The sequence below is a fragment of the Pangasianodon hypophthalmus genome, chromosome 10 (genome assembly GCF_027358585.1).
Source record: "Pangasianodon hypophthalmus isolate fPanHyp1 chromosome 10, fPanHyp1.pri, whole genome shotgun sequence".
NCBI classification, from domain to species: domain Eukaryota; kingdom Metazoa; phylum Chordata; class Actinopteri; order Siluriformes; family Pangasiidae; genus Pangasianodon; species Pangasianodon hypophthalmus.
Window position 1 is genome coordinate 19,962,715 of NC_069719.1, and position 26,447 is coordinate 19,989,161.

Consider the following 26,447-nt stretch of genomic DNA (forward strand, 5'->3'; position numbering starts at 1 on the left):
CCTACATTTTGGTTTTTATTCAGCACTGATGTAATTTAAGCCATATTAAAGAGGGTAGTCGGGATTGTGTTGGATCCAGAGCCTATCTGGGAACTGGATGGGACACCAGTCCATCAGTCCATATTATTATTGTTATTAACAAAGGGCAGTATAGTGGCACAGCAGATAATGTTGCCACCTCACAGCTCCAGGGTTCCTGGTTTGATTCTGAGCTTAAGTTACTGTTTGTGGAGTTTGTGTGAATGTTCTTCCTGGGTCTGTGTGGGTGTCCTCCAGGTTCCCTGGTTTCCTCCCACTTTCCAGAAACATGCCAGTAGATGTACTGTCTGTTACAGAAATGACTCATTTAAATGATGTCTCACTCACTTAGAAATCAGAACCTTAATAACCTAATAATTGTGAAAATTGAAATAATTCTAAAATTTTGCTTGGATTTAATCAATCATATGAGGATTTAAAAATAAAGTTGCAACCTCAGCCTTCTTTAGTGGTGAAGACAAATTTGAGCTTATTGTCAAATTAGTAAAGGCTTGAATACTGAATATTTTTAAACAGTGCTATCTTCAATTCAATTCTATTTGTCTAGTACTTTTAACAATGGCCATTGTCACAAAGCAGCTTTAAAGAAATATACATTTTAAACTTATAAATTTATAATTTTATTCCTATTGAGCAAGTCAGAGGCGATGGTGGCAAGGAAAAGCTCCCTGAGATGATATGAAGAGGAATCCTTGAGAGGAACCAGACTCAAAAGGGAACCCATCCTCATCTGGGTGACACTGGATAGTGCGATTATTAATATTTCCCTTCTAGAATTGTGTACTACATGATCAACATGATACACAGCATCCAAACATCCCAGTTCACCACAACACTCTATGCCCGTGAGCCCTCTAGATCTGCTCCTTTATCTAAGAAAAAAATATTTACAGAAGGCTTGACTAATCAAATATGTATTCAGCCTAGACAACACTGAGACTGTGTCTGAGTCCCAAACACTAATCAGAAGGCTGTTCCCATAACTGTGGAGCTTTGTAAGAGAAAGCTCTGCCCCCTGCTGTAGCCTTCACTATTCCAGGTACCAACAAATAGCCTGCACCTTTTGATCGAAGTAGGCGTGGCAGATCATAAAAGACCAAAAGTTCGCACAGGTACTGCGGCACGAGACCATTCAGTACTTTATAGTTCAATAGTAGTATTTTATAATCAAGAAGACATTTGATTAGGAGCCACTGCAGTGTGGATAGACAGAGGTGATGTGGTCATATCTTCTGGGTCTAGTAAGGACTCTTGTCGCTGCATTCTGGACTAACTGGAGCTGCATTTACTGGAACATCCAGGCAGTAAGGCATTACAATAATCCAACCTAGAGGTAACAAAAGCATGAACTAGATTTTCTGCATCTTGTAGTGACATTATATTTCTTATCTTAGCAATATTTCTGAGATGAAAGATAATCACACCAAGGTCTTTTACTGCTGCACATGATGAAGCAGAAAGGCCACCCAGAGATACTATATAACTATCTCATTCTCATATGCTGTTTGTCTTTTACAACTACAGGGTGCTTTCTTGTCAATATGTCCTTATGCTGTACTCTGAATACATTGCTTTTAAATTCAAACTCAGCACAATGCTGTAAGTGTCCTAGATGAAGGTTAAAGTGGTGGGAAAACAACATTGCATCTATATGAAATTACATGTGCAGTATTTCACCAGTATGTGGGCCTCAGCACAAAGAGGTAGTTGAAGGCTTACAATATGGTTCGGCAAGACCAAAATCTTCAGGCTTTGATGTAAAATCTTGAAAGAACTGTCTTTCATACTCTATAATACATTCTTCTGTTACCTGCCTCAGGGCACAAGATGAGTTACTTGGTATACAGCAGCCAACACTACAAATGGTTGTGCATGTGAATATTGAAAATATTTTGTTATTCTGCTTTACTTGTTGCTTTTCTGTGTTTTTTGTATCTTACTCTAGCTTATTGAAAAGGCTGGAGACTTTAATAAACATTGTTTTCCTCAGAGCCCCACAGACATGATGCTGGTGAAGAAGGAGCAGAAAGATGCCGAGCTGGATAGGAAGATTGAGGCATTGAGAAAGAAGAATGAGGCCCTTATGAAGCGCTATCAGGTGACGATCAGGACGTTTGTATTATTTTCTAGCTTATTTAACCAATTCAGATTTGTTGTTTTTGTTCCTCTTTTGGCTGCTCCCTTAAGGGATCGCCACAGCGGATCATTGGTCCGTGTATTTGATTTGGCACAGTTTTTACGCTCAGACCTTGCCTTTTAGGAGGTGGAGGAGGATAAGAAAAGGGCGGAGCAGGAGGGCATGGCAATGCAGAGCCGCAGAGGGAAGGTTGAGGACCTGACCATCACCATCAACAAGTCCCCCACTGTGAGCCTTTTATCCCTTTTGCTTAATGCCGACCCCAGGCACACACATTAATCAGACTTCGTACTTCCTACATTATGCAGTATCATGGTCTTTATTAAAACTTAAACTTGTTTAAACCATGAAACAATGACAAAATCGTTGCAACCAAAGTGTCAGAAAAGAGAAAAGATCAGTTAACAACTGGTCTGTGCTAGCATTCATTTGTAGCTAGCTATGATGGAACTACAAATAACTAGTCAGGTTAAAAAATGCAGTTAATTCTTTGTGAGTTTAGCAGCCATGTTTGAAATAACCACTTTTTTTTGTTTTGTTTTTTCCCCTTTTTGTCTTTTTCTCCACCTAAGGAGAAGCGTGTTGTAACCAAGAAGGGTTTGGGAGATGCAATTCCTAAAGGGGTGCAGAACCAGGAGGATGTGTCCAACGTTTTCAGTGCCGGCCGTGGTAAAAGGAGGCAGCTTCTAGTCACCGCCCCAGGAAACACTAAGGCAAGCTTGGCATTGGTTCCTTATAATGTGTGGGAACTAGGAATATTGACTTGATCCCTGTTCCAGATGTTGGTGGTTTGTCCATGCTGAAAAATATATTTGTTGGCTGTTTACATAGTTACACATTTCCTTTAGTGACCATGCCAGATCATATTAATTTGCATGTATTAACAGCAACTGAGATGTTCCCCAAGGAAGTGGAATGTAAATGTAAGAATTCACATTTAACTTTCACATGAAACAGCTTTGATAAAATCATACTATTAGTGAGGGAAGCGAGCTCTGATGATGCATAGTGAAGCTTTATGGCAAATCTGTTATTGGTGAAAGTTGGTGAAAAATCATGGCAATAACATTGCAAAAGTAAAAACGTGTCCACAGATCTTGATTTACTTGCCGTTGATGTACTCTGGGATGTGTCCTGTCACTGCAGGGGAAGAGGGTGGTCAGTGAAAGGGTGGAGAAGAGCTGTCCGGCTGGTCTAGCAGGGATAAAACACTCTACTGATGGCAGGGGGGAGCCGCTGGATACGAATGCAGGAAGAAGGGACTGTCCAAAAAGCCAGGTAACTTTTTGAAGGCGTGTACATGCCCTAATTCTGCTTTGATTTTCTATTTTCATTGCCATTTGTATTTGTTTGGGTCTAATGTTTTTGGGTCTAAAGCCCCAATCTTTGGTTTACTATTTTATGTCAGAGACAGTCAATGATTTGAAGATGCTCTAATCCTGCGTTCACACCGGCCGTGACTTTATGCTTCATGTAGCTGAAATCACACTAAACTGCTTGATAGTGGCTATGCTTTCACTGGTAGTCCTAGATTAGTGTCATACTGCCACCAAAATGGCATGGCTCTTGACACAGAGCCTTTTTGATTTTTGACTCCTTGTTATGGTGATACAAGAGACATCTGAAAGCTTAGGTTTTTTACTTTCTGACTTAAAGCAGTCATCAGGCCAAACGCAAATAATATTTTTCTATCAGAAAAAGCAGTTTACTGAATGGGAAAGGGCTCAAAACATGAAAGACACATTTGGGTTGCAGTTTTGCTTTGCTTTATTTAGATGAACTGTCACTGATATGTGAAAATGCTGTGGGTCCCTTTGGTCAGTAAAAAAATATGTGAGAAGCTGTGGTCCCTTTGGTCAGTTTAAAAAAAAAAATAGAGGAGCCATTAATTATTAAGTAGAGGTCACACGTGACTGTTGCGTTCATATTTTATTTTTGCTGTCTAATTTAAAAACAAAAAAACAAACCAGTAAATACACTAAGGTATAGGTGGCACAGACCTCTAAAGACAGCTGTGTGTCCTGGTTGCAGAAGCAAAGTGCAAGACTATGGTGATATTTAAGAGGAAGCCAGGATTTGTTTTCTAAAATGTTGTGTTATGCTGTTGGATGTCAGAATCAGGAGAGTATTTGTTTTTACCATATACTGTTAAATCAGACACCTTTTGATTGTGGTTACAGGCAGATAGGAGGGATAATTGGTCTGAGCTCCATCTTTGTGTTGCCCATTTAATCTCTATTAAATAGTTAACTATCATATCCGTTGCATGCTAAGTAAGAATAGCTAGATAGCTAGGTTAGGTTCTTCCTTGTCTATAATTGTCTGAGTTGTCAGTAATGGACATTTAAGGTAATTTTGATAACAAATGAGTTTATAGCATCTGGCTATTCAGAACATTAGCTTTTAGTGCCATGATGTCCTTGATGTTGTAACTGTAAATCATCACATCTTGAACGTGCCCAAAAAGCAACAAAGTTTGTAAGCACCAGGAGACTTGTATGCCTTCTATTTTTCCCTAGTACAAATGCTTTGAGTTTCTATGAGATATATACAGTGATCAGCCATAACATTAAAACCACTGACAGGTGAAGTGAATAACATTATCTCATTACAACGGCACCTGACAAGGGGTGGGATATGTTAGGTAGCAAGTGAACAGTCAGTTCTTGAAGTTGATGTATTGGAAACAGGAAAGGATCTGAGCAACTGTGACAAGGGCCAAATTGTGATGGCTAGACGACTGGGTCAGAGCATCTCCAAAACGGCAGGTCTTATCAGGTGTTCCTGCTATGCAGTGTTTAGTACCTACCAAAAGTGGTCCAAGGAAGGGCAGCTGGTGAACTGCTGACAAGGTCATGGGCGCCCAACGCTCACTGATGCGCGTGTGGCGCGAAGGCTAGACCATCTGTTCCGATCCCACACAAGAGCTACTGTAGCACAAATTGCTGAAAAAGTTAATGCTGGCTATGATGGAAAGGTGTCAGAACACACAGTGCATCAGCAAGCTGCGGATAGGGCTGTGTAGCCGCAGACCGGTCAGAGTGCCCATGCTGACCCCTTTCCACCGCCAAAAGCGCCTACAATGGGCACGTCAGCATCAGAACTGGACCATGGAGCAATGGAAGAAGGTGGCCTGGTCTAATGAATCATGTTTTCTTTTACATCATGTGGATGACTGGGCGCAGTTGCATCACTTACCTGGGGAAGAGAAGGAACTAGGCTGCACTACGAAGAAGTGCAGTTTACTTTGACACATACCACCTACCTGAAGATTGTTGCAGACCACGTACGCCACTTCATTGCACCAGTATTCCCTAATGGCAGTAGCCTCTTTCAGCAGTTTTTTTTTTTTTTTTTTTTTTTTGCCACACTGCAAAAATGGTTCAGGAATGGTTTGAGAAACATGACAAAGAGTTCAAGGTGTTGACTTGGCCTCTCTATCTGAGCATCTGTGGGATGTGCTGAACAAACAAGTCTGATCCATGGAGGCCCCACCTCACAACTTACAGGACTTAAAGGATCTGCTGCTGATGTCTTGTTGCCAGATATCACAGAACACCTTCAGAGGTCTTGTGGAGTCCGTGCCTCGACGGGTCAGAGCTGTTCTGAAGGCAGAAGGGGGACCTACACAGTATTAGGCAAGTGGTTTTAATGTTATGGTTGTTCGGTGTATATGTCTGGCCATTGCAGGCTAGACTAACTCTTAGCATCCGTTAACCACTGACACGGCACCAAGCCATAAGGATCTTCTGCACTTAGACCATTTAAAAGTGTTAGTTTGGCCGAATTTGGCATTCCCTGTCTTTTCTGATGATCTATAATAATAAGCAAATAACATTTTAGCTAATGTCAATCCAGTTTCTAAGTAAAATTCTTGATAGATTCCAAGTAGCCTCAGGTTGCTAGGCTACTCGGGTCTTTTTGCAATCAGGCTGTGTGCAACTCTTTATATTTACAAACATAAAACCTGTCTATAATTCTGTTTTTTTTCTTTTCTACCTGCTAGGATTTTGTTAGACATTTGACTGACCACAAATCAAATGTCCTCCGACTAAAAATGACATAGTTTGGCTATTGTGATCACAAATTACATGAACTCCTGTTAAAAAAAAAAGATTCTGGAGGGAAATGCTTGTGTAATGTGTAAAATGAGTGCATCACCATGCAGTGCATCACCATGTACTAGTGTGAGAATGAGCCTTGAGCTGCTTTTTATTCTTCATAAATTCTGGCATGAATCTTGCAGTGTAAGTGGACCCAAATAGAATTGTAAGAACACCTCATGTCTGTAACAGAATGCTGAGTATCTTCTGGAGGTGTGAGTATGTACAAATATGACTAAGTAAAAACCTGCATAATCAGAGGAAGTTGCAGTCAGAGAAGGAAAAAAAAAAAGAACTGTACCACTTTCCCCGCTCCCATTTGTAGTCACCTTATCACTTCACTTCTAATTTGTATAAAGTCTCTCAGACCACTCATTTCTCAGCCCATGACAGTTACTTCACCTCTGTCACTGCAGCCTTTCAGCTCTTGTTGAAAATGAATAACATTTGCCTTCTTTGCCTGAGGAACACTTGTAGACTGGTACAACAGGATTGAGCTTAGGCTTTTCAGCATTAGTGTGTACTTCATGTTTCGTATGAGACGTTAATGAAGTCTAATGCTCAGCTGATTAAGAAAATACTACTCTATAGTACAGACCATCATCACCAACAGGCCAAAGAGCTCTGCTATGAGAAGAAACATTAAATCCCCACTATGCGCCCCCTTGGTTTGCAGTAGGATTGACTGAAGTCCCATGCACAGCCCCTGTTCCAGTTCTCACTCTATTAAAGGTAAAGTTAGCTAAAGTTTAGGTTAGAAGGTTAGCTACAGTTTTTCCAAACTCAAATTATAAAAACACATAAGCTGGTGGTGAAAAGTAAAGAAAAAAAATGTATTACGAAATCTTTGTAGTCTATTTGCGCATGCTTGTCCCCTCCGAAAGTATTGGAACAGCACATTTACATCTAGATATAAGCTTGAATGTTACAAAAAGTACAACTCACTAAACCCATCTTCAAAGTACTAATGCCTGATCCTTGAGAAGTGATTAGAGGAGTGTTAAGTATAGCTTGTGCAGATGAGCAACTTGCTTGCCCTAGATCTGTCCTTGGATAATGATATATCTTCTGTTTAGTGTATCTATTGTTGCTCAAAGTGTTTAGCAAGTTGTTTTGCTCAAATGTTTGTGAGATGGGGTTTGTTGTTTGAAAATTTGGCCCAATAAATATTCAGCTTTTTTATTTATGGATGCTGATTGAGGTGGATGATCTATCAAAAATATATCACATGACGATTCTTGTAGGAATTTGTACGATATATTTTTATGAATTTCTTTTTTGTGGAAACCGGTAGTAGTGTTTCATTAAAAAAAAATATGTTTGATACTTTATTGCCTACAAAAATGCATTTTTTTAAAAAGTTTTTTATTAAATATTTTATTTTATTTTTTATTACTCATAAAACTGGAAAGGAGAAAAAAATATCTCTAAATTTTTTAAAGATTAAGCACAAAATTTGAACACCACAGTGGATGCTTCCTGTCAGTTTGTCATTAAATTTATTTAAAAACATAAGATATTATTAAAAAGATATTATGATATCCACAATATCTCAGAAAAACATATTATGAAATAATTCGTCACAATATCGTTATTAGTCATATAGCCTAGCATTAATGGTGTGCATGTCAGCTCTTTACACTGTTCTCATGGTGCTTTTTGCTGTTTTTCGATGGATTATATGTTTCAGTGTTTCTTGTGCAGCTTGAAAACTAGTAGCACCCTGTTTTCCCTTCCTCATTCAGTGCGCACTTAGTATCAGGGACTCCTTAGGTGTCTCATGCCCAGTTTTGAGAGACAGACATTAAGTAATGGCCCTCCCATGACTCCCCAGACCGTTGCATGCAGGGCCAGATTGTCTGTAGTGATTGATGTGGAGGCGCACAGCACTCGACAGCGCTCATATAACCAATTCACACCAGTGCTTTGCTTGTGCTTTTGAATATTCAGCAGGGCTAAATGCTCCTTGTTCTCTTGTCTAGACATAGTGCAGCAGAAAACAGTTGTTCAGTTGTTCCCAAGGATTTTACAACTCTCTTCACAACCACCAAGCCCTTGCCTTTTGTATTTTGCCTCTACTGATTGGTCCCTTAGGATTTAAAGCAAAGCAAAAAGACTGCACATTTTTAGCACATGACGCTAAATGTGTTTGATGCACATGGTCAATGGGCAGCTGTCAATTGAGTAGCTTTTTAAACTGATCTGAATGCTATCGCTATACTAATACAGCTAATACAGAAACTGATGGAAGGATTTGTGGCTGCTCGCATTACTGCCTGACCTATGATTAGATTAGATTAGTTTAGATTAGATTAGATTAGATTAGAATCTCAAAAAAATGCAGAAATGTTTGTTGCAAACAAATGAGGGTAATTTGGAGGATTGTGGCCTATTCGATCGAAATCTACGGAAACAAGTCGAACTTGATGCTGACTGCGTCTACATCTAGTCCTTCTTGTTACTAATTTGTATGCCTGAACTATCCTTAAAATATACTTCAAGCATGAAGGAAGCTATTGAAGAAAAACAATTTCAGACATTTGACCTTGTTGTGACCTTGACCCTGTTTGGATCAATTCCAAATTCTGATCAGTTCATCTGCTGGTTACGATGAAAATTTAATATAAATCCTGTAATCATTCAGTCATTTGTTCTTGAGATATCACAATAACCAGAATCTGGGACAGATGCAGATACTTATGGATGGACGGATGGATGGACCAATGGCAGAAATCGTAGATAGCAATGAAAATGGGTCTTGAGTTCCTGACTTTGAAGGTATAACGCACCATCCTGTTGTTGATTATTTTCCTATAACAGCACAGTCTGTCGTCTTTTATTTCTTGCATACTATATGATCAAGCCAACAGATACTAGGACGAGTACAGGTGTTAGCAGATGTGAAGTGTTGCAGTATGTGTGTGGAGTGGACACAAGGCATGATGTATTTGTTGGAATCCAGATCTTTGTCCAGGCTGATGCTGGAAACTTCTTTAGTATTTAGAGGGAACATAATCCATTAAAGCTCTGTCTGAATCTGCAGAATGCAGCCATGAACAAAACGTTTGTGTAATGCTGCTGCTTCCTCTCATGAGAGTCAGAGGCTAGAGGCTGTAGCGCACGGCAGTGTGGGCAGAGCTTCAGCGCTAAAACACAGAGAAAGAGCGAGAAGTGGGAAACCGCTGACTGCCTGATTCAGTGCCCGCTCATTATACACACACACACACACACACACACACACACACACACCCACCCTCTCTCACTCACACTGTCTCTGCAGCATTGTTTCCCAGCATAATGAACAGTAGGTTTTTAAACTAATTAACATTTAGCTGCACTTTGTTCTGAAAGACTAAATTATTCAGCAGGGAGACAAGAAGCAGGGTGCCAGAGTAGGCTGGCTGAGAGAGAGGGGTTTGTGTGTGTGTGTGTGTGTGTGTGTGTGTGTGTGTGTGTGTGTGTGTGTGTGTGTGTGTGTGTGTGTGTGTTGTTTTGTGTGTGTATATATGTATATATATAACTTGGTAGGGACAAGAATATCTCACACAGGGGTTCCCAAATTAGGGCTCGTGACCCAAAGTGGGGTCTCTTGATTTACATATGGGGCCATTTATTTTACAAAATAATATTAGAAATATCAAAGATCAATTTTGTGTGCTAATACTTTGAAATATTACTGGGAGTCACATTCAGAAAAGCCACACTTAAATGAATTGGGTACATGCTATGGAAGTCTTTCTTAATATCCTAACACACAGCGCTAGCATAGTTCAGTAAAAATGAACAAATTTTCCCATCTGCCTCAGCTAAACAAACAAGCATTGTGTCTCAGATTGCATTCTTATGTACTGTTCTAGAGTGTTATTGAGTACTATCATTAACCAGTTTTCCTATTACAGTTAGTGTTTATATTTTAAAAACCTCTCATGTGCTTCAAACATACTGAAGGATCAGTCTTTTTTTGTACCATTTGTATTTTCTGGATTTTTTAGATTAGTAAGGATTAGTAAATACTTTTGAATGAATTAGAATTTTTGATTTGAGACGCAGCTCATGCCAACAATCATGACAGCAACGGAAAGTTTTAAGAGAGACAGAGCTCGGCAATGTGTTTAACGTCACTGTTAATGAAATCGCTTAACATTTTATGATTTGACTTGGAAACCTGATGGACAGGGATGTTTTGGCTGTAACATGCCATCTTGTGGATGTCGCTTTTAAATGTTACGTATGTACATAAGTTACTCAGTGTGTGTGTGTGTGAACAATGCTGCTCGCAATGTTGCTGCTGCACGCTAAAGCAAAGTCACGTGTCCGGTATAAACCAGGATCCTCTGCTTTGCGTCTGGCCGTATTTTTAAAAGAGTCAAAATGTTTCCTTTTAGTTACTAAGTTTAAGGTTAGGGTTAGGTTTGGGTGTAGATATAGCATCAATGGAAGGTCCTCACAAGAATAAAAAGACAAATGAGTGTGTGTGTGTGTGTGAAAAGGTTTTTAGACTTTTACAAAGGCCAAATGGGAAACCATGAGAATTTGAGTTTATTGTTGTTGAGAAGGTGTTGAGTTCATTGTTATTATTAATAATGGGTCTCATTGGGACAATCTTCACAGAAAACATAAGAATGTACAGAACTTAAGTCTCATTTAACACACGATAGCGTTATACCTCCACTATGTGTCTCTCTCTGTCAGGCATTCAGCACCTCACTGGACACAAAGGTTATATTACTGTCCAGTTTATCACACAGCTGTAGCTACACACTCGTTACCTGCTTGCTGCACGTGACTCCCTCATCGCACCATCAAGCCGACGCTTAACCACACTTACTTCTGGTTAATGAAGTTTAATTTTGAGTGGGTGTTTAGCTCATTATTTAGCTACAGTAACACACAAAATGCCTCAAAAACAGTAAAACAAACATTTGTCTTTGTCTCTGTGTGCTGTGTGTATGGCAGCATTTTACAGACTATTCAAATGCTAATTAGAAAATACTAATTCAAGCATGTATTTACAGTTGTGTTTCCTTTTAAATGTGCATAGTTTATGACAATTTAAATTCAGTTGCATATTTTTGTTCACAACGTATATTGGGTGCTAAAATTAAAAAATGCAAATAAAAAGTCAATGTAACATTTCATTTTTAATGTCTAAACTGGTAAGATTGTATTACCATACCATACAATAAACAACTTAGAAAATGCTGCCAAGTGTGTATTTCATGGATGCAGCAAAGGTATACACAAATAATTTTTGTTCACTATTGTGTTTAATTGCCAACCTGTAATATTTCATGTTTACCTTGACTCTGAAACAACTGACTTTGTCCAGTTGAGGGCAGTATAATCCCAAAGTGCACTTTAACCCTCATCTCTCCTGTTGTGTTTCTCTTGTGTGTTGTGTTGAATTTATTTGTTGAACTTGCACACAGTTGAAATGCATGATCCACTAAAATTCTGCTGATTAAAATAATTTAAGCTATATTATTGTAAAATGATTGCGTAATGTAAATTCAGATTGTGCTTGTTCATACAAATAATAAACCTAGTGCAAATAATATACAAATAAACATAAACATTTCTCGAAGTGAATATTCATATTTCTGTTAATATAAGTGTATACCATTGTAAAGTAAATCTGTTTGCTGCTACTCTTTTATTTTTAATTTTTTTTTTTTTTTTTTTTAAATCCCTCGATCTTCAGGTTGGAAAGAAGCAGGAACGAAAGTGTCGAGTTGAGTGTGCTCATCATGGATTCACCGAGTATAACTCCTATCCCCAGGTAAGGTTCTCTCTCTCTCTCTCTCTCTCTCTTTCCATTCAATTGCTAGCTAATGGTGGAACAATGTTAGGAAAATTTGAGCTTGGCATTACATGTCATGCTTCTAAATTGTGTTTCTCAGTGTTGTTGTGCAGTGTTTTAAATGTAGAGAGAGATTCAGAGTCAGTGACAGTAGAAGGTAGAGGAGAAAGAGGACATGCTTTTCTAATAAAACCTTAACACAAACTTCATGACAAGATCATACAGGACATGCAGCACCCTTTTGCAGCATTTATTCATTGTATTTATTCATTGTTGATTCCTCTAATTAACAGTAAAATATGGGTAACATTCTCTTACATCACTGCAGTGTTGCATTTTGGATGGTTGTGTTTTAGCGTTGCCCCAATCTGCTGTAAGTAGCAAGAGCTTAGTGTGTGATACACCATCATCTGACAAACACAAATAACATTTGAGCTCAAGGTCTAGCACCACTAATAATAGCAATCTGCATATAACCTTGAGGAAACCAATTGATAAATTGCGCAGTAGCAGAGTAATACAGGATATTACCATAAGGGCCATTTAACTAAACACTATAAGCACATTGGAGACCTTTTAGATTAAAAACAAATAATGGGCAGTCATAGTTAATGATGTTTAATGTTTATTGATTATCTACAAAAAATGTATTTAATATTTTCTATCATGTACTGGTACACAAAAGAACACAAATTACAAACAAGACGACAACTTTAGGTCTCTGTGTTTCTTAATATAAAGTTATAAAGGCAGAGTCTGAGATATATATACACTCACTGGCCACTTTATTAAGAACACTAATACTAATTCTTAGAACAGCAGAACAGTGTTGGAAATATTGTTTCTGGTCCATGTGAACATCACTGCATCATACATTTGCTGCAGATTTGTCAGCTACACATTCATGCCGCAAATCTACCGATCCGGTGACTGTGGAGGCCACTGAAGTACACTGAACTCACAGGAGGAAAGTTTAATTGCAGTGGAAAAATTATATAGAAGTTTTTCCCTCTCTCTCAATGATTAAATGAGTATCTATTTATTAACTATTACAGATATTCAGAATGAGGTATCATAAATAATACCATTCTACTTTTAATAATGAGGATTATGGTAATTAAATCTATACTCTGTGAGTTCTTCAGTAAGCATGGATTTAGGTTTTTATGGTCGGTGATAAAAATCCCAACCATTTCTAAGAGGCATTAACATTTACAAGGAAATACTTACTGAATGAAACAATAAGGGAACCTTGTTAGTAGAAACACAGCTGTTAATCATGGCTTTATTCATTATTGTCTGTGTTCAGCACCATGTCTCCCCAGCATTCTTTGGAATTCGTTTTAGCTGAGACAACCCCTACCATGTACACAAACTAATAAACCTCTGGGGAATCACTTTCAGTGGTAAAACTGCCATTTATATTGGTTATGCTGGGAAGATTATGTAAGATTCACGTGGGTGGTGTGTGCATATGGCAGTGTACAAAACTGCAGCATCTGATCCTAAATCGCACAGGCAGACAGGGGGCACTGCAGATCACATGCTCACCAGCTGCTATGGATATATTACCATGATAATTGTAGGCGCTTTCTAAAGTGACATGTATAAATCTCTTGACCTTAAAAATGCCTGATAATGGGACAGAGCGAAGGATGCTGGGAATGTTATATCATTTAATGGTTTTATTAGCAAAGCAAAATCCATAAATGGATTAAATTACATTAGAATATGTGTGTATAATTTTTTATTTTTGCTTGCAGCTTGTGTGTTACTGAGCATGGGTTGTTTGGTAAAGTAGCTATACTTTGCTCTTATACTGACATTACAGTTACTAGGTAGTGAGTCATTCAGTCTGTCATTCAGTCAGTCTGTCAGTGATTCAGTCAGTTAGTTATTCATTCAGTTAGTCTGTCAGTCATTCATTTAGTCAGTCTGTCAGTCTCTCATTTGGTGGCTCAACAGTTAAGGCTCTGGTTTTCTGGTCAGTAGGTTTGGTTTTCAAGCCCACAGCACTGCCAAGGTGCCGTTGTTGGGCCCATAATCCTCTCTGCTCCGTATCATGGCTGACCCTGCACTCTGACCCCAACTTCCTAACAAGCTGGAATATGCAAAGAAAAGAATTTCACTGTGCTGTAATGTATGTGACAAATAAAGGCTTCTTCTTCTTCTTCTAAGGGAATAGATTCATAATAAACCAAACTCATCATTGTAGTTAACATGGCCTTAAGAAATGAGGCTATCAAGTTCTCCTTGTGAAACTGGTTTAAACCCCAGAAGGAGCTTCCAGTACACCATCTGGATACACTCTGAGTTTCATTCATGTGTTTTCCACAGTGACCAGCAGATACTCTGGTGAACAGAACTTCCTACCTATTCCAAAATGTCTTTCAGCAATTCACTAATCGTGTCAGACATCAAAACTTTGTGGCCAATTATTCAACACATAATAGTTTCTTTAAAGGGCAAGCTTGATGTTAATGCATTTTTGAATGTTTTCCTATTAAAGTTTTTCTCAGTTGCTTTGGCACATTTCCTGAAACATTTTCAAAATGATCAAATCTGTAAGGGCATGACCACAGCAGCTGAACCAAGCAGCACAACAACATATTTCTCTTGCAAAATGTCATAACTCACTGAGTTAGAAAGAGAAGTTTGAAAAATGTTTAACTTGTGTTTCAAAATTAAGTAAATCCACCAATGAATTCATCAGAGCCACCAAAATTAAATGCCCCTTTATTTTTTTTTTTTAAGCCAAGACTTTCAAAATGCTAGTTGATAGTTTTCAATGACAGTTTGGTTGTCGTTGAGAACAGTGTACTATGAAGATGAATTTCTCTGTACCCACTCAATTACAATAGTATATCGGTCAAATCAAAAGCCCTGCAACCTATTTAAACATATATGTATTTATTGTATATTATTAAGCATTGTACATGAGATACATACTATAACAACAATGCAGTAATGCAAGTAAGAATAACTGAATATTGAAATAATTGGAAATTACAGTAAAATGAAGTAATTGACTATTACACTACATCCTACACTTCATCCTGTTGTTCATGCTGGTCTGGCCAAAGCATTACAACACAACCACCCACTGCAGCATCTATCGCTTCCATCAATGACATGTTGCCGTAGGGCCAATGGTCATAAACTTTCCATAAACTAGGAAAATTCTTCTATGGGGTTGAGGAAAAGGGAGTAGAGTGGGAGGAATTCCATTAAAAATTATACCCTTATTAGGTTTGTGCAATGAATGCTAACATTATCCCAGTTTATTGCATATTTTTGTAAGTCATTCCTGTCCAGCTCCCTATCATTCTTACATAGTAAAGCCAGATGACTAATGCTTAGGCATTATATGTATTTGGCAGTTTTTCCTGTTTACTCTACTATTTTGCATGTAAAGATTTAGACAATGATCAATGCATGTGGGAGTAATCAAATTCAGTAGAAAAGCAGTGGTATCAGTTTTGCTACTAATGCTTTTACATTGCGTCACTGTAACAGCTGATGACAACTGTACTTAGTATTTGCTATAAAGTGCTGAAGCGTCTGAAATCTGTCTGAACACAAGGAATGTGTATAATTCTGTGAAAACTGTATAACCAACGTGAATATGTCACACAATGTTTTAAAACATTGATTTTCTCTTGAGTACTGTGCCAAAGCAATTGAGAAAAACTGCAATAAAAGCATCACTTAAGACCGATTTAAAAGGCAGTTTAAAGTTTCTTTCCTAAATTTGCCTATTAATTTATAGATGTGTTTATTCCTTTATTACGGTTCTGGTGGAAATTAGAAAAAATATACATGTGAGTCAGTACTTCCAGAGGTTCCTAGATCACTGAGGGTAGAGTCAGTCAGGTCCATTAGTATTTGGACAGTTTAAACAATTTTTGTAATTTTTGACTCTGTACACCACCACAATGGATTTGAAATGAAGCAATCAAGATTGAAGTGTAGACTTTCAGCTTTAATTCAAGGGGTTTAACAAAAATATTGCATTAACAATTTAGGAATTACTGCCATTTTATTACAGAGTCCTTCCATTTTCAAAGGCTCAAAAGTAATTGGACAACTGACTGATAAGCAGTTTCATGGCCAGGTGTGGCCTGTTTCCTCATTATTTCATGACAAATTAAGGAGATAAAAGGTCTGGAGTTGATTCCAAGTGTTGAATTTGCATTTGGTAGCTGTTCATGGGAACTCTCAATATGCAGTCCAAAGAGATGTTGATGCAAGTGAAAGAGGCCATCATTAAGCTGAGGGGGGGGGGACAAAAAAACAGACCCATCACAGAGGTAGCAGAAACTTTAGGAGCGGCCAAATCAACAATCTGGTACATTCTTAAAAAGAAGGAATGCACTGGTGAGCTCAGCAACACCGAAAGGCCTGGAAGACCACAGAAGACAACTAAAGTGGATGATCAGAGAATTCTTTCCTTGGTGAAGAAAAACCCCTTCATAACATCTCACCAAGTCAAGAACACACTGGGGGAGGTAGGCGTGTCATTGTCAAAGTCTACAATCAAGAGACACCTTCATGAATGTAAATACAGACTGTTTACCTCAAGCTGCAAACCACTGGTAACATTCAAGAACAGAAAGGCTAGATTAGACTTTGCTTTAAGTTTTTAAAGCAAAGCCAGTTCTGATGTAAGATTAACTTGTACCAGAATGATTGGAAGTATGGAGAAGGAAAGGAAGGGCTCATGACCCAATTAGGGCAGTCGTGGCCTAATGGATAGAGAGTCAGACTTGCAACCCGAAGGTGAACCTGAAGGTCGTGGGTTCGAGTCTCAGGTCCGGCAGGGATTGTAGGTGGGGGGAGTGAATGACCAGCGCTCTCTCCCACCCTCAATACCACGACTGAGGTGAGACCCTTGAGCAAGGCACCGAACCCCCAACTGCTCCCTGGGCGCCGCAGCAAAAAAAAAAAAAAAAGGCTGCCCATTGCTCCGGGTGTGTGTTCACGGTGTGTGTGCACTTGGATGGGTGACTGTTGATAGAAATAGCAGGAAGAATACTGAAGTGTACAGAGCTCTACTTTCAGATTCAGTCAAGTGATGACCCAAAACATACTGCGAAAGGATGGATTGTTCTTAAATAGCCATGTTCCTAAATAACCCAGTTGAGCATGCTGAAGACAAAACTGAAGGCAGAAAGACAGCAACTGAAGGTGGCTGCACTAAAGGCCTGGCAAAGCATCTCAAGGGAAACTCAGCATTTGTTGATGTCCGTGGGTTCCAGATTTCAGGCAGTCATTGACTACAAAGGATTTGCATCCATATTAATCCTAATATTTATGCTTATGTTAGTTTGTCCAGTTACTTTTGAGCCTGTGAAAATGGAGGGACTATGTAAAATAAATAAATAAATAAATAAAATGGCTGTAATTCCTAAATGGTTAATGCAGTATCTTTGTTAAACCCCTTGAATTAAAGCTAAAGGTCTACACTTCAATCACATCTTGATTGCTTCATTTCAAATCCATTGTGGTGGTGTACAGACTTTCGACAACATGAAGCAGTCCTGTAGTTATACTTCTGTGTTTGATTTTTGTTGTAGTAACTTTGAGATAAAATGAAACAAATGTATTAGATATAGATTTGTATTTAATTTATTTTTATGACTGCAGATGACTAATTAGAGTTGAGGAACCTGTTTCTGAGCTGCATGTCGGACACGAATGACCTAATGGCTCGGCTCCTAAGGGAAGAACACAATGGCTTTCACGAATGTTGTGCTTTTTGTTGTACTCCTAGGAGTGCTTCCTGTTTTCCCTCAGCTGATTTCTCTTAGAACAACACTAAATCTGCTCAGGTTGATGCTTTGGTATAGTGTGTGTCCATATCCTTTTATGTTTAGATCTAGAAGGAGAAACTAATGTCCCACTAGGCATTAAAGCAGTATAAAAGAGTTATTATGAATTGCCTTCCTGAAATTTGACTATTAGAATTTTGAAAAAAAAAATTTCTGTGCTCATGCAATGAAAAATCATGAACGATGAGCAGTTTTTTTCAGCAGCTTATACAGAATCAAGTTCTTTAGACGTAGTTGTTTTATACACTATATTTTATTCTTGTCTTATCCTTCACCCTCTTTAGCAAACCGAAGTGCTGACTGACCTCAGCATCCCCACGTCCAGCGAAGAGCAGCTGGAGTACCTGCGCTGGAAAAAAGAGAGGGAAGAAATCGACCGAGAACGTGTGGCTCGGCACAGAAACTCCCAGGGCCAGTGGAAGAGAGCCTGGGACATGGACAAACCGGAGCTTACGTAAGCTGCCGCGGCCGTCCTCCGCCTGTTGCATGCATTTTGTGTGCCTCGTGTACACCTGTGATTAACCCATTTGTCTTAGTTTGGTTTGGGCCTTGTCCTAATTTCTTTTGTCTTTGTTTGTTGAGCTGTTTCTCTTTCTGCATGTCTAACTGCCACTTAAATGATAAATTTAAGTTCTTTTGTGGAAGTTGACTTGAGTTTTTGTGTTTTTGTTCCTTTTCAGCTTTCTTCATACAGAAAAAATTAAAACACAATAAAGGGATTGAAAAAATAATATTTTATTAGATTCCAAATTTTTCAGGAAATATTTACTTATGTGTTATTTAGTCTTAAATTTTATTCTACTATTTTATGGACCGCTGCATTTGGTCCAAAATACCGGCTTTTTAACATTTAATTATAACTGGCAAATGACCCATTATGGATCCTAGGAACAGGGGTTTTCAGACTAGACATAATGACAGTTCGGGGGAAAAAAGGGAAAAAAGATTCAGACTGTATCACAGTAATTGTATGCATCGCCAGACTGTGCATTTCTGGTATATTTTACAGAAATTGAGCTTCTGAGGATGTCTACTAACAGTGAAGTTTTCTAAAGTGTTTTTTGAAGGTTCTAGTTTTCACTTTTCAGCAAGTTGTACGAAAAATTAAATGAAATTTAACGCAACAGTTTTTGTCTTCCATTTAAATGGACATTCTAACATATTATGATGTTCAAATTGAAAGACCAGTGGCTCTGTTGCGCTGTGGGAACATTTGACTGATTTACTGGCTTGATTTGGGTTCAGGAAAGAGTTACTGCAAATCAATACAATCTTATTCTGACTTATTCAGACCCATTAAACCTATTAAAACCCATGATTCATCAGGTGTAGTTCAGTTTTCTCCATAGCATGATGCATGTTGGATTATTAGCACAAATTGGACAAAGTGGTGATGCTGTAGTTGCTAAATAAGGGGGACCTATACAAATTACTCTTACTTATTACTGTTTATTACAAGTGATAGAAATGGCTTTTTAACAGAAATGGCTATTGTTCCAATAAAATTCTCAGTTGTTTTAGATATTGAAGAAGATATTACATATTTGTACAAATGGGAGAAACTATTTGTTTAAATTGGTATAAATGTAATGAAAAGTTAAGGGTTTTTTTTATATTCACCCATGCAGATGAGAGTGAGCTTACATAGAAGAGTTTATTGAAAGATAATGGTACATTTATTCAAATGCTATTTCAGACTGTCAGAAAGAGCTGAATTTGTTTGTGAGTATTAAATTATGTCTTTTTTATGCAGCATTACCAAGTCCATCTTTTCCCATCAAATTGAGATGGTTTGAAAATGCAGTCACGGGTAAAAATTCTAAGGTTGTGGGTTGTGTTTTTTTTTTTTTTGGGCTACATACAAAATTTATTGTGTTCGCCAAAAAAATTTGAAGGAAAAGAAAAATGATTATCTTATAAGTTTATACTGATGCAGCTATTGCATACCCATCAACCTACCTACAGACACGCACATTCAGGAGGCTACACTTGACACTGAGGGAGGGAGAGGAGAGAGAATGTGGGTGGCACATCTGAGTCATGGCATTGGTTGAAAGTGTACGTCCATGTCCTGATCTATAATTCTAAATTAGAAGGTGGGTGAACGTGTGCAAGTTACCACTGGCAAAATCATTTAAAATCATTTTAAAAGGAGAGTATAACATGAGTTGACAAACCAAAGTAGAGTGAGCGTGAGAGGGAAAGAAATCAGATGGAGAAGGAAATGAGAATTTCATGGACACCTATTTCATTGTGTCCCTCATTATCTCTGAGCTGGTTTCAGCTTTGGTTGGATGGGTTTAAGCAGTTGATGGGCTGGAGATATTTGCTGGTTTTGTGTCTCGCACAAGGCCACAGCAGAAGTACTTTACAATCTTAACTTTTTGGGTCCTGTATATTCCCCACCAGTTGTTCTCTTTCTGTTTGTATGTGAGAATGTAGAGGCTCTGCTATGTCTAAGTGCTGTACCCAATGTTTCTTCACACACCCTCTGTCTGGAAGCCCTCAACAGAGCAGCTTTTGAGATGCTGAGATGATTCCCTTGTGAGAGAAGCACTGCATGGGAAAAGAAGCCTATTTTTAGACAGGCTTAAAATGCCTTGCCTTATTTGGACTAGCTTGCAAACACCATAAACTGAAGTGGAGCGGGAGAAGTAAATGTTTCTGGCCAAAATGTTTAGTGAGCGCTGCATAAATACAGGCTGACAATCAGTACAATAAAATAAGTGTACAATAAAAAATAACATGACGCGTCACTCAGGTTTTATCTACAAGCCTTTTTTTAGGATATTGATATGAATAAATAGAAACAGTTCCACAGGTTGTTGGACTAACATTTTTGGTTTCTTTTTGCATCTGTGCTTTCAGCACTGTAGCACCACTCACATGATGTTATTGATTGACCAGGTCACTTGTACCTATCTGGTTTGTTTCCCTGTCCACAAATATTCTTTACAGGTTTTCTGAAAAAGGCACAGCAGAGCGAGGTAAACAGAGCAGAGGTGAGAAAATCAATTTTGTAAGTCCCTCTTATAAAACTAAACAACATTTTAAGGGTGAAAAAGGTGCAAAAAAAAAAAACAAGATTGAAAATTGAAGGATAATTACTTCTTGTTTTGTTTATTTAATTTATTGTTTAAATCTATAGATTATAGAAACCAACCATTTACATTTTAAGGCTAATCTTATTCATACATCACATAGGTATTCATTTAGAACTTAAATAATTATTGTTCATTTTGATGAACAGGAGGAAGAAATGCTAGAAGAGGACATTCCAGACCTTCCACAACAGAATCACGAGGTAGACAAATCTCAAAGTCTGCAAATTTTTTCATTTCTTTTATTTAGTTTTAATCCATGATACCAGCTGAAGTCTTTGGCAACTTACAAGCTCTGCCAGTGGTTCAAGTGGTGTACTTGAAGCATAACTATATTTATTATGGATATTATTATTATAATATAATGTTAGTACTTTAGCACGTTTGCCTTGCAACTCTGGGGTTGGGGGTTCGAGTCCCGCCTCTGCTCTGTGTGGGTGGAGTTTGCATGTTCTCCCCGTGGTTCAGGGGTTTCCTCTGGGTACTCCGGTTTCCTTCCCTAGTCCAAAGACCTGCGTTGTAGGCTGACTGGCATTTCCAAATTGGACGTAGTGTGTGAATGGGTGTGTGAATGTGTGTGCGATTGTGCCCTGCGATGGTTTAGCACCCCATCCAGCGTGTCCCCCACCTTGTGCCCCATGTTTCCTGGGATAGACTCCAGGCTCCCCGTGACCCTGTGTAGGATAAGCGGTATGGAAAATGGAAGGATGGATGGTCACTTAATTGAATCCCCCACCTCAGCAAGTAGTCCTGTAAGTCAACTTATAGGAATAAATCCACAATGGTTCTAATAAATAGCTAGAATATTTTTGTACACATTTAAATAATGATAATAATATTTGAATAGTTGGATTGTGTTCATTAAAGTCTATACCCGGGGTGAGGGGATGGAGGGGACTGCAAAAAGCTTCTTACTCTCTTATCTGCCTCTATTAATTTATATGTATTGTGGTGTGGGCCTGTATTTAAATATATAAACTTCATATCAGCTTGCTTTGTGCTCAGGCTCATTTTCATGCTGGAACATGTCTGAGCCCCTTAGTTCCAGTGAAGGGAAAGTGTAAACCTACAGCATACAAAGACATCCTATACAATTGTGTGCTTCTAACTTTGTGGCAACAGTTTGGGGAAGAACCATGTATGAGTGTGATGGTCAGGTTCCCACATACTTTTGGCCATATAGTGTATCATAAAATTTGGATTTACTAACAGCACATGTAGGATTTTAAACAGTAATGGCATTTAAAATGCCTTCAGATGAAATCTAATATACACTTATCGTCCACTTTAATAGGAACACCTGTACACCTGCTATGTGGTTTATGTGGTTATCCAATCAGCCAATCATGTGGCAGCAGCACAATGCATAAAATCATGCAGATATAAGTCAAGCGCTTCAGTTAATGTTCACACCAAACAGAGTTTACACAGAATGGTGCAAGTGACATTGAGTAAGTGACAGTTCTGTGGGTGGAAAGGCCTTGTTGAGGTCATAGAAAAATGGCCAGATTGGTTTGAGCTGCCAGAAAGGATATAATAACTCAAATAATCACTCTTTATAACCATGGTGAGTAGAAAAGCATCTCAGCATGCACAACACATCAGTGTTTTTTGTTTTTCGCACCATTCTTTAGAAACTCTAGAGACCGTTATGTGTGGGAAAATCCCAGATCAGCAGTTTCTGAAATACTTAAACCAGCCCATGTGGCACCAACAACCATGCCATGGTTAAAATTACACAGATCACACTTTTACACCTTTCTGATGTTTGATATGAGCATTAACTAAAGCTCTTGACCTGTATCTGCTTTTGCTTTATGCATTGTGCTGCTAGCACATGATTGGATGATTGGATAACTGCATAATTGAGCAGGTGTACAGGTGTTCCTATTAAAGTGGACGGTGAGCGTATGTTTATTGAACTTCTGCAAAAATAAATTCATAACATGGAGCAGAATGGAAAATGAAAAACATTCATTATAAAAATGGATTTTAACATCCAGTGAATTACTGTGAGTATCAGAGAAGATAGTCAGTGTTATACAAAGTCATGTTAATACACAAGATGCTCTTTTGTGTGACATAGTTTATTGCATTATCGATATAATATAGCCATATTGTCCAAATTTTGCTACAGAGATCTGTGTTTTTTATGAATCGTCATGGAAAACTAAACTATTACCAAACCATACACTAGGGCTCTTATCTCTAAAACATCAACTATGCTAATAAACTAAAATCTTTAACCTTCTAAACAATGAAACCACTGAAACAGGATTTCTTAGAAGTGTGATATAACGTGTATTGGTGTGTATATTGTGAATGTGCTCCAGTTGGACAGCGTGATAAGAGAGGAAAGAATGTTCCTGTGGTTGGCAGTAAAGTGAAAGGAAAGGACCGTTTGACCGGCCGAGCCAGGAGGTAAGACAGGCTGCTGCTCTGATCATGAAAATACATCAATGCACATAATATTTGACTTTTCATTTAATTATGGAATTTACAGAATCCGTTAGTTATGCCAATATTCACCCATTATGGAAAATTCATCAGAATATTTTGACAGCTCCTCCCAGTGTTTCATATTGTGTTTATAAATAACTTTGTGTATATAAATAATTTCTATGTACCTATAAACTGTGACTACATTAGATAGTAGTAATTTCACGGGTGGATAGCTACACTGAACTTGGCAACTTGTTTAACTGGTAGTATAAAATCAGAAATTTGGGGCTGTTTATGTTATCATATTTATACAGTATTGGAGCAATAATTTGAGTATTGTGTGTTCTAGGGTTAAACAAAAATTATTCTATTGGATTTTTACTGAGTAGTGGGTTCACGATGATTCAGAGACATTACCAGAGTAACCTCAAATAGCAACAGACCTCGTTTTTTAATCTTTTAGGAAAGTTGTAGGCCAAACCGAACTAAGAATTCCCACCAGATTTACGAATGTTTCTATGAAGTTTCTTCATACTCACGTGCATGTATTGATAAATTCAAGTCACTTGTCAATTACCAAACAAATGCACAGCACAGCTGATTTGAATTCAGTGAGTCCAATAAACTCCGTAAAAGGCAAAGCTCACAGAGAGCTGAAAATGACAAAATGATGACTAAAGTGTGAAAGAGTGCCTCTGAGGTGCAGTGTACACTAAAACATCCATTAATGCAGTGTGTCTGCTACCACTGATACAAACTACCTTTTCCTCGTTTATTATGAGTGCCATTTCTTTTGTCCGAACGAATGGCTAGTCATATTTGTCTTAATTTATGTATTTCTTTTGGATTGTGTAATTTCAAGTCATTAATATGAAATGACATTCACCTTTTTCTCATTAAATTAAATCAAATTTATTTTAATGTATTTAAACTTGACAGCATAGTCTATACATAAAATTGCAGGCCAGTTTTAACTCTTAACCATCTATATGATTTGATGAAGTCTGTCAGACGAATTTCACATTAGTGAGTCTCCTTATATTAATTTATACTGTCTTAGGAGCTTTGTAAAATACAAAAGTTTTTATGATGAATTTCTAATATATTTATTTAAATCATTTGTATCCAGCTTGATACATGATGTTACTGGCTAAGTCCATTAACTGGTGCTAAAATATGGATTACTTCTGGTTCATTATTTGCATTATAGTTAGGATATTGGCATTGCTAAAGAATTTAGCTTGGCTGCCTGAGCATTAGGTGTTTTTCCCCCTTTACCCTGTCAATTCAGTTTTGTGCTTGAATGTCAATACATTGCAGAGAAGAGAACATTTAAAAGAGAAGATTATCCCTTTAAAGTACTTCCAGGCTTTAACAGTTCATGTACAAATATACTTTTTTTTTCAGATGGGACGCTAAAGAGGAAACAGAGCAATTACAGGTTAGTTCTGTAATGAGTACAAAAAATAAATACCTGACTTCCTTTTCCCAAGGAGCTTAATTAATAATGTTTTGATACAGCTGAGTCTTCTTGATTATGGTTACAGCTGCTACAGTCTGTCCTCACAGTCATGGCTGATATCACATAAGAGCTACGCTTGACATGTTAGATTATAGCCAGTATTACTCTTGATGAAGTTCTGTTATACATCTAAATACTTACTAAAAATGCTGAACAATTTATACCATACAACATGATTTATTAATTTATTAATATTAAGCTACTTCAGATGTAGCATGTATTCTGTAGACCTCTAAGCTGGGAAAAAAACAAAGTATTCTTTGTAGAAACCAAACTCTCCCATGATAAATTTGTGAATGTGCCATCTGGTAAAAATAATTATTAGAAATAGTTTGCCATCTGTTATGATCCAAATCTGCAGGTGGGTCCAGACACGAGTTTGGAGGAGTTTTTGGAGGAGCTGGATGCTCTGTGTGATCCTGAGGTCAACAGTAACAGTCCAGACACCGAGACCCAGGAAGCCGAATCCAGTGCGTCTGTGGAGACAGCTACAACCACTGGTTATGTTTCTGCAGATACAAAACTAGAGAGTCAGCTTATTCCTACAGACTCGTCCAACAAGAACACCTCCATCTCTAGAGGAGCTGAGAAGAAGGTCCGTTTTTCAGAAGACCTCATTCAGGGAGCTTTCGAGAAGAACTCGAACACTGATAAGACAGAGATCAAAGCCGGTTCTTTAAAAAACATGCCACAGACCAAAACAGCGCTTGGAGAGCAGGATGCCCAACAGGACTTGGGTCATGATCAGGAAGGAATGAAAAACAACCAGGAGCAAAAGGCCACAGGCATTCTTCTCACAGATCCTCAAGCCAAAACACCAGGCCAGTTTGATTCCCAGGAGACAAGCATTAAAGAACTGAAACCAACACCTGAGAGCTTCCTAAAGGAAGAAACTGAGAGCAAATCTAAAGAATCACCTTGTGATAGTGTTGGTTCTCAAAACGGCACTGACGCCACAGCTTCTACTGAACAGAACCTGCTTCACACGATGGAGCCTCTGAAAAATAACACCTCCAGAAATACTGGTAGGGGAGTGTTCATCTCTTCATCTCGTAAACCTGACAAGTTTCTGACTGAAGTAACTTATTCCTTAACAGAATAGCTAAAAATGGTTTAGCTTAAATAAATAAGATAAAGGCTTACATAAGGCTGCTGTAACTGGAATAAATCACCATATGGATATGCGAAGTTGGAGAAGTATGACTGTCTAAAAGTAATGCGCTAAGCCGATATTTGTTTTCTCATTTTCAGAACAATACTGATATTAAAACTCTGAGTATCAACCAATCCACATGATCAGCTGATAATGAGTTTAATCATTCCTAAGTAAAACTATTTGTAGCACAGAGCTGTTATATTCTCCAATCTGATTGATCAGAAGGTGTTGATTAATTTTTTATACCAGCAGCTCTGACAGTAATTATGACTGAAAGTTAAATAACACATTTATGTTAACTGACAAAAACATGCAC

General features: G+C 38.1%; 1 protein-coding gene across 5 annotated transcripts in view; it reads left to right on the plus strand.

Moving 5' to 3' along the window:
* LOC113538915 (coiled-coil domain-containing protein 9B) overlaps nt 1–26,447 on the plus strand; it is a 42,412-nt gene that overhangs the window by 7,031 nt on the left and 8,934 nt on the right. For all 5 annotated transcript variants that reach the window (XM_034308156.2, XM_026934352.3, XM_026934353.3 and 2 more), the window contains 11 exons: nt 2,030–2,137; nt 2,300–2,404; nt 2,749–2,889; nt 3,323–3,454; nt 11,981–12,058; nt 18,195–18,364; nt 20,869–20,912; nt 21,161–21,214; nt 23,345–23,432; nt 24,861–24,894; nt 25,337–26,000. In XM_034308156.2, coding sequence (XP_034164047.2) covers nt 2,030–2,137; nt 2,300–2,404; nt 2,749–2,889; nt 3,323–3,454; nt 11,981–12,058; nt 18,195–18,364; nt 20,869–20,912; nt 21,161–21,214; nt 23,345–23,432; nt 24,861–24,894; nt 25,337–26,000 — 1,618 coding nt within the window. The remainder of the gene's footprint in view (nt 1–2,029; nt 2,138–2,299; nt 2,405–2,748; nt 2,890–3,322; nt 3,455–11,980; nt 12,059–18,194; nt 18,365–20,868; nt 20,913–21,160; nt 21,215–23,344; nt 23,433–24,860; nt 24,895–25,336; nt 26,001–26,447) is intronic.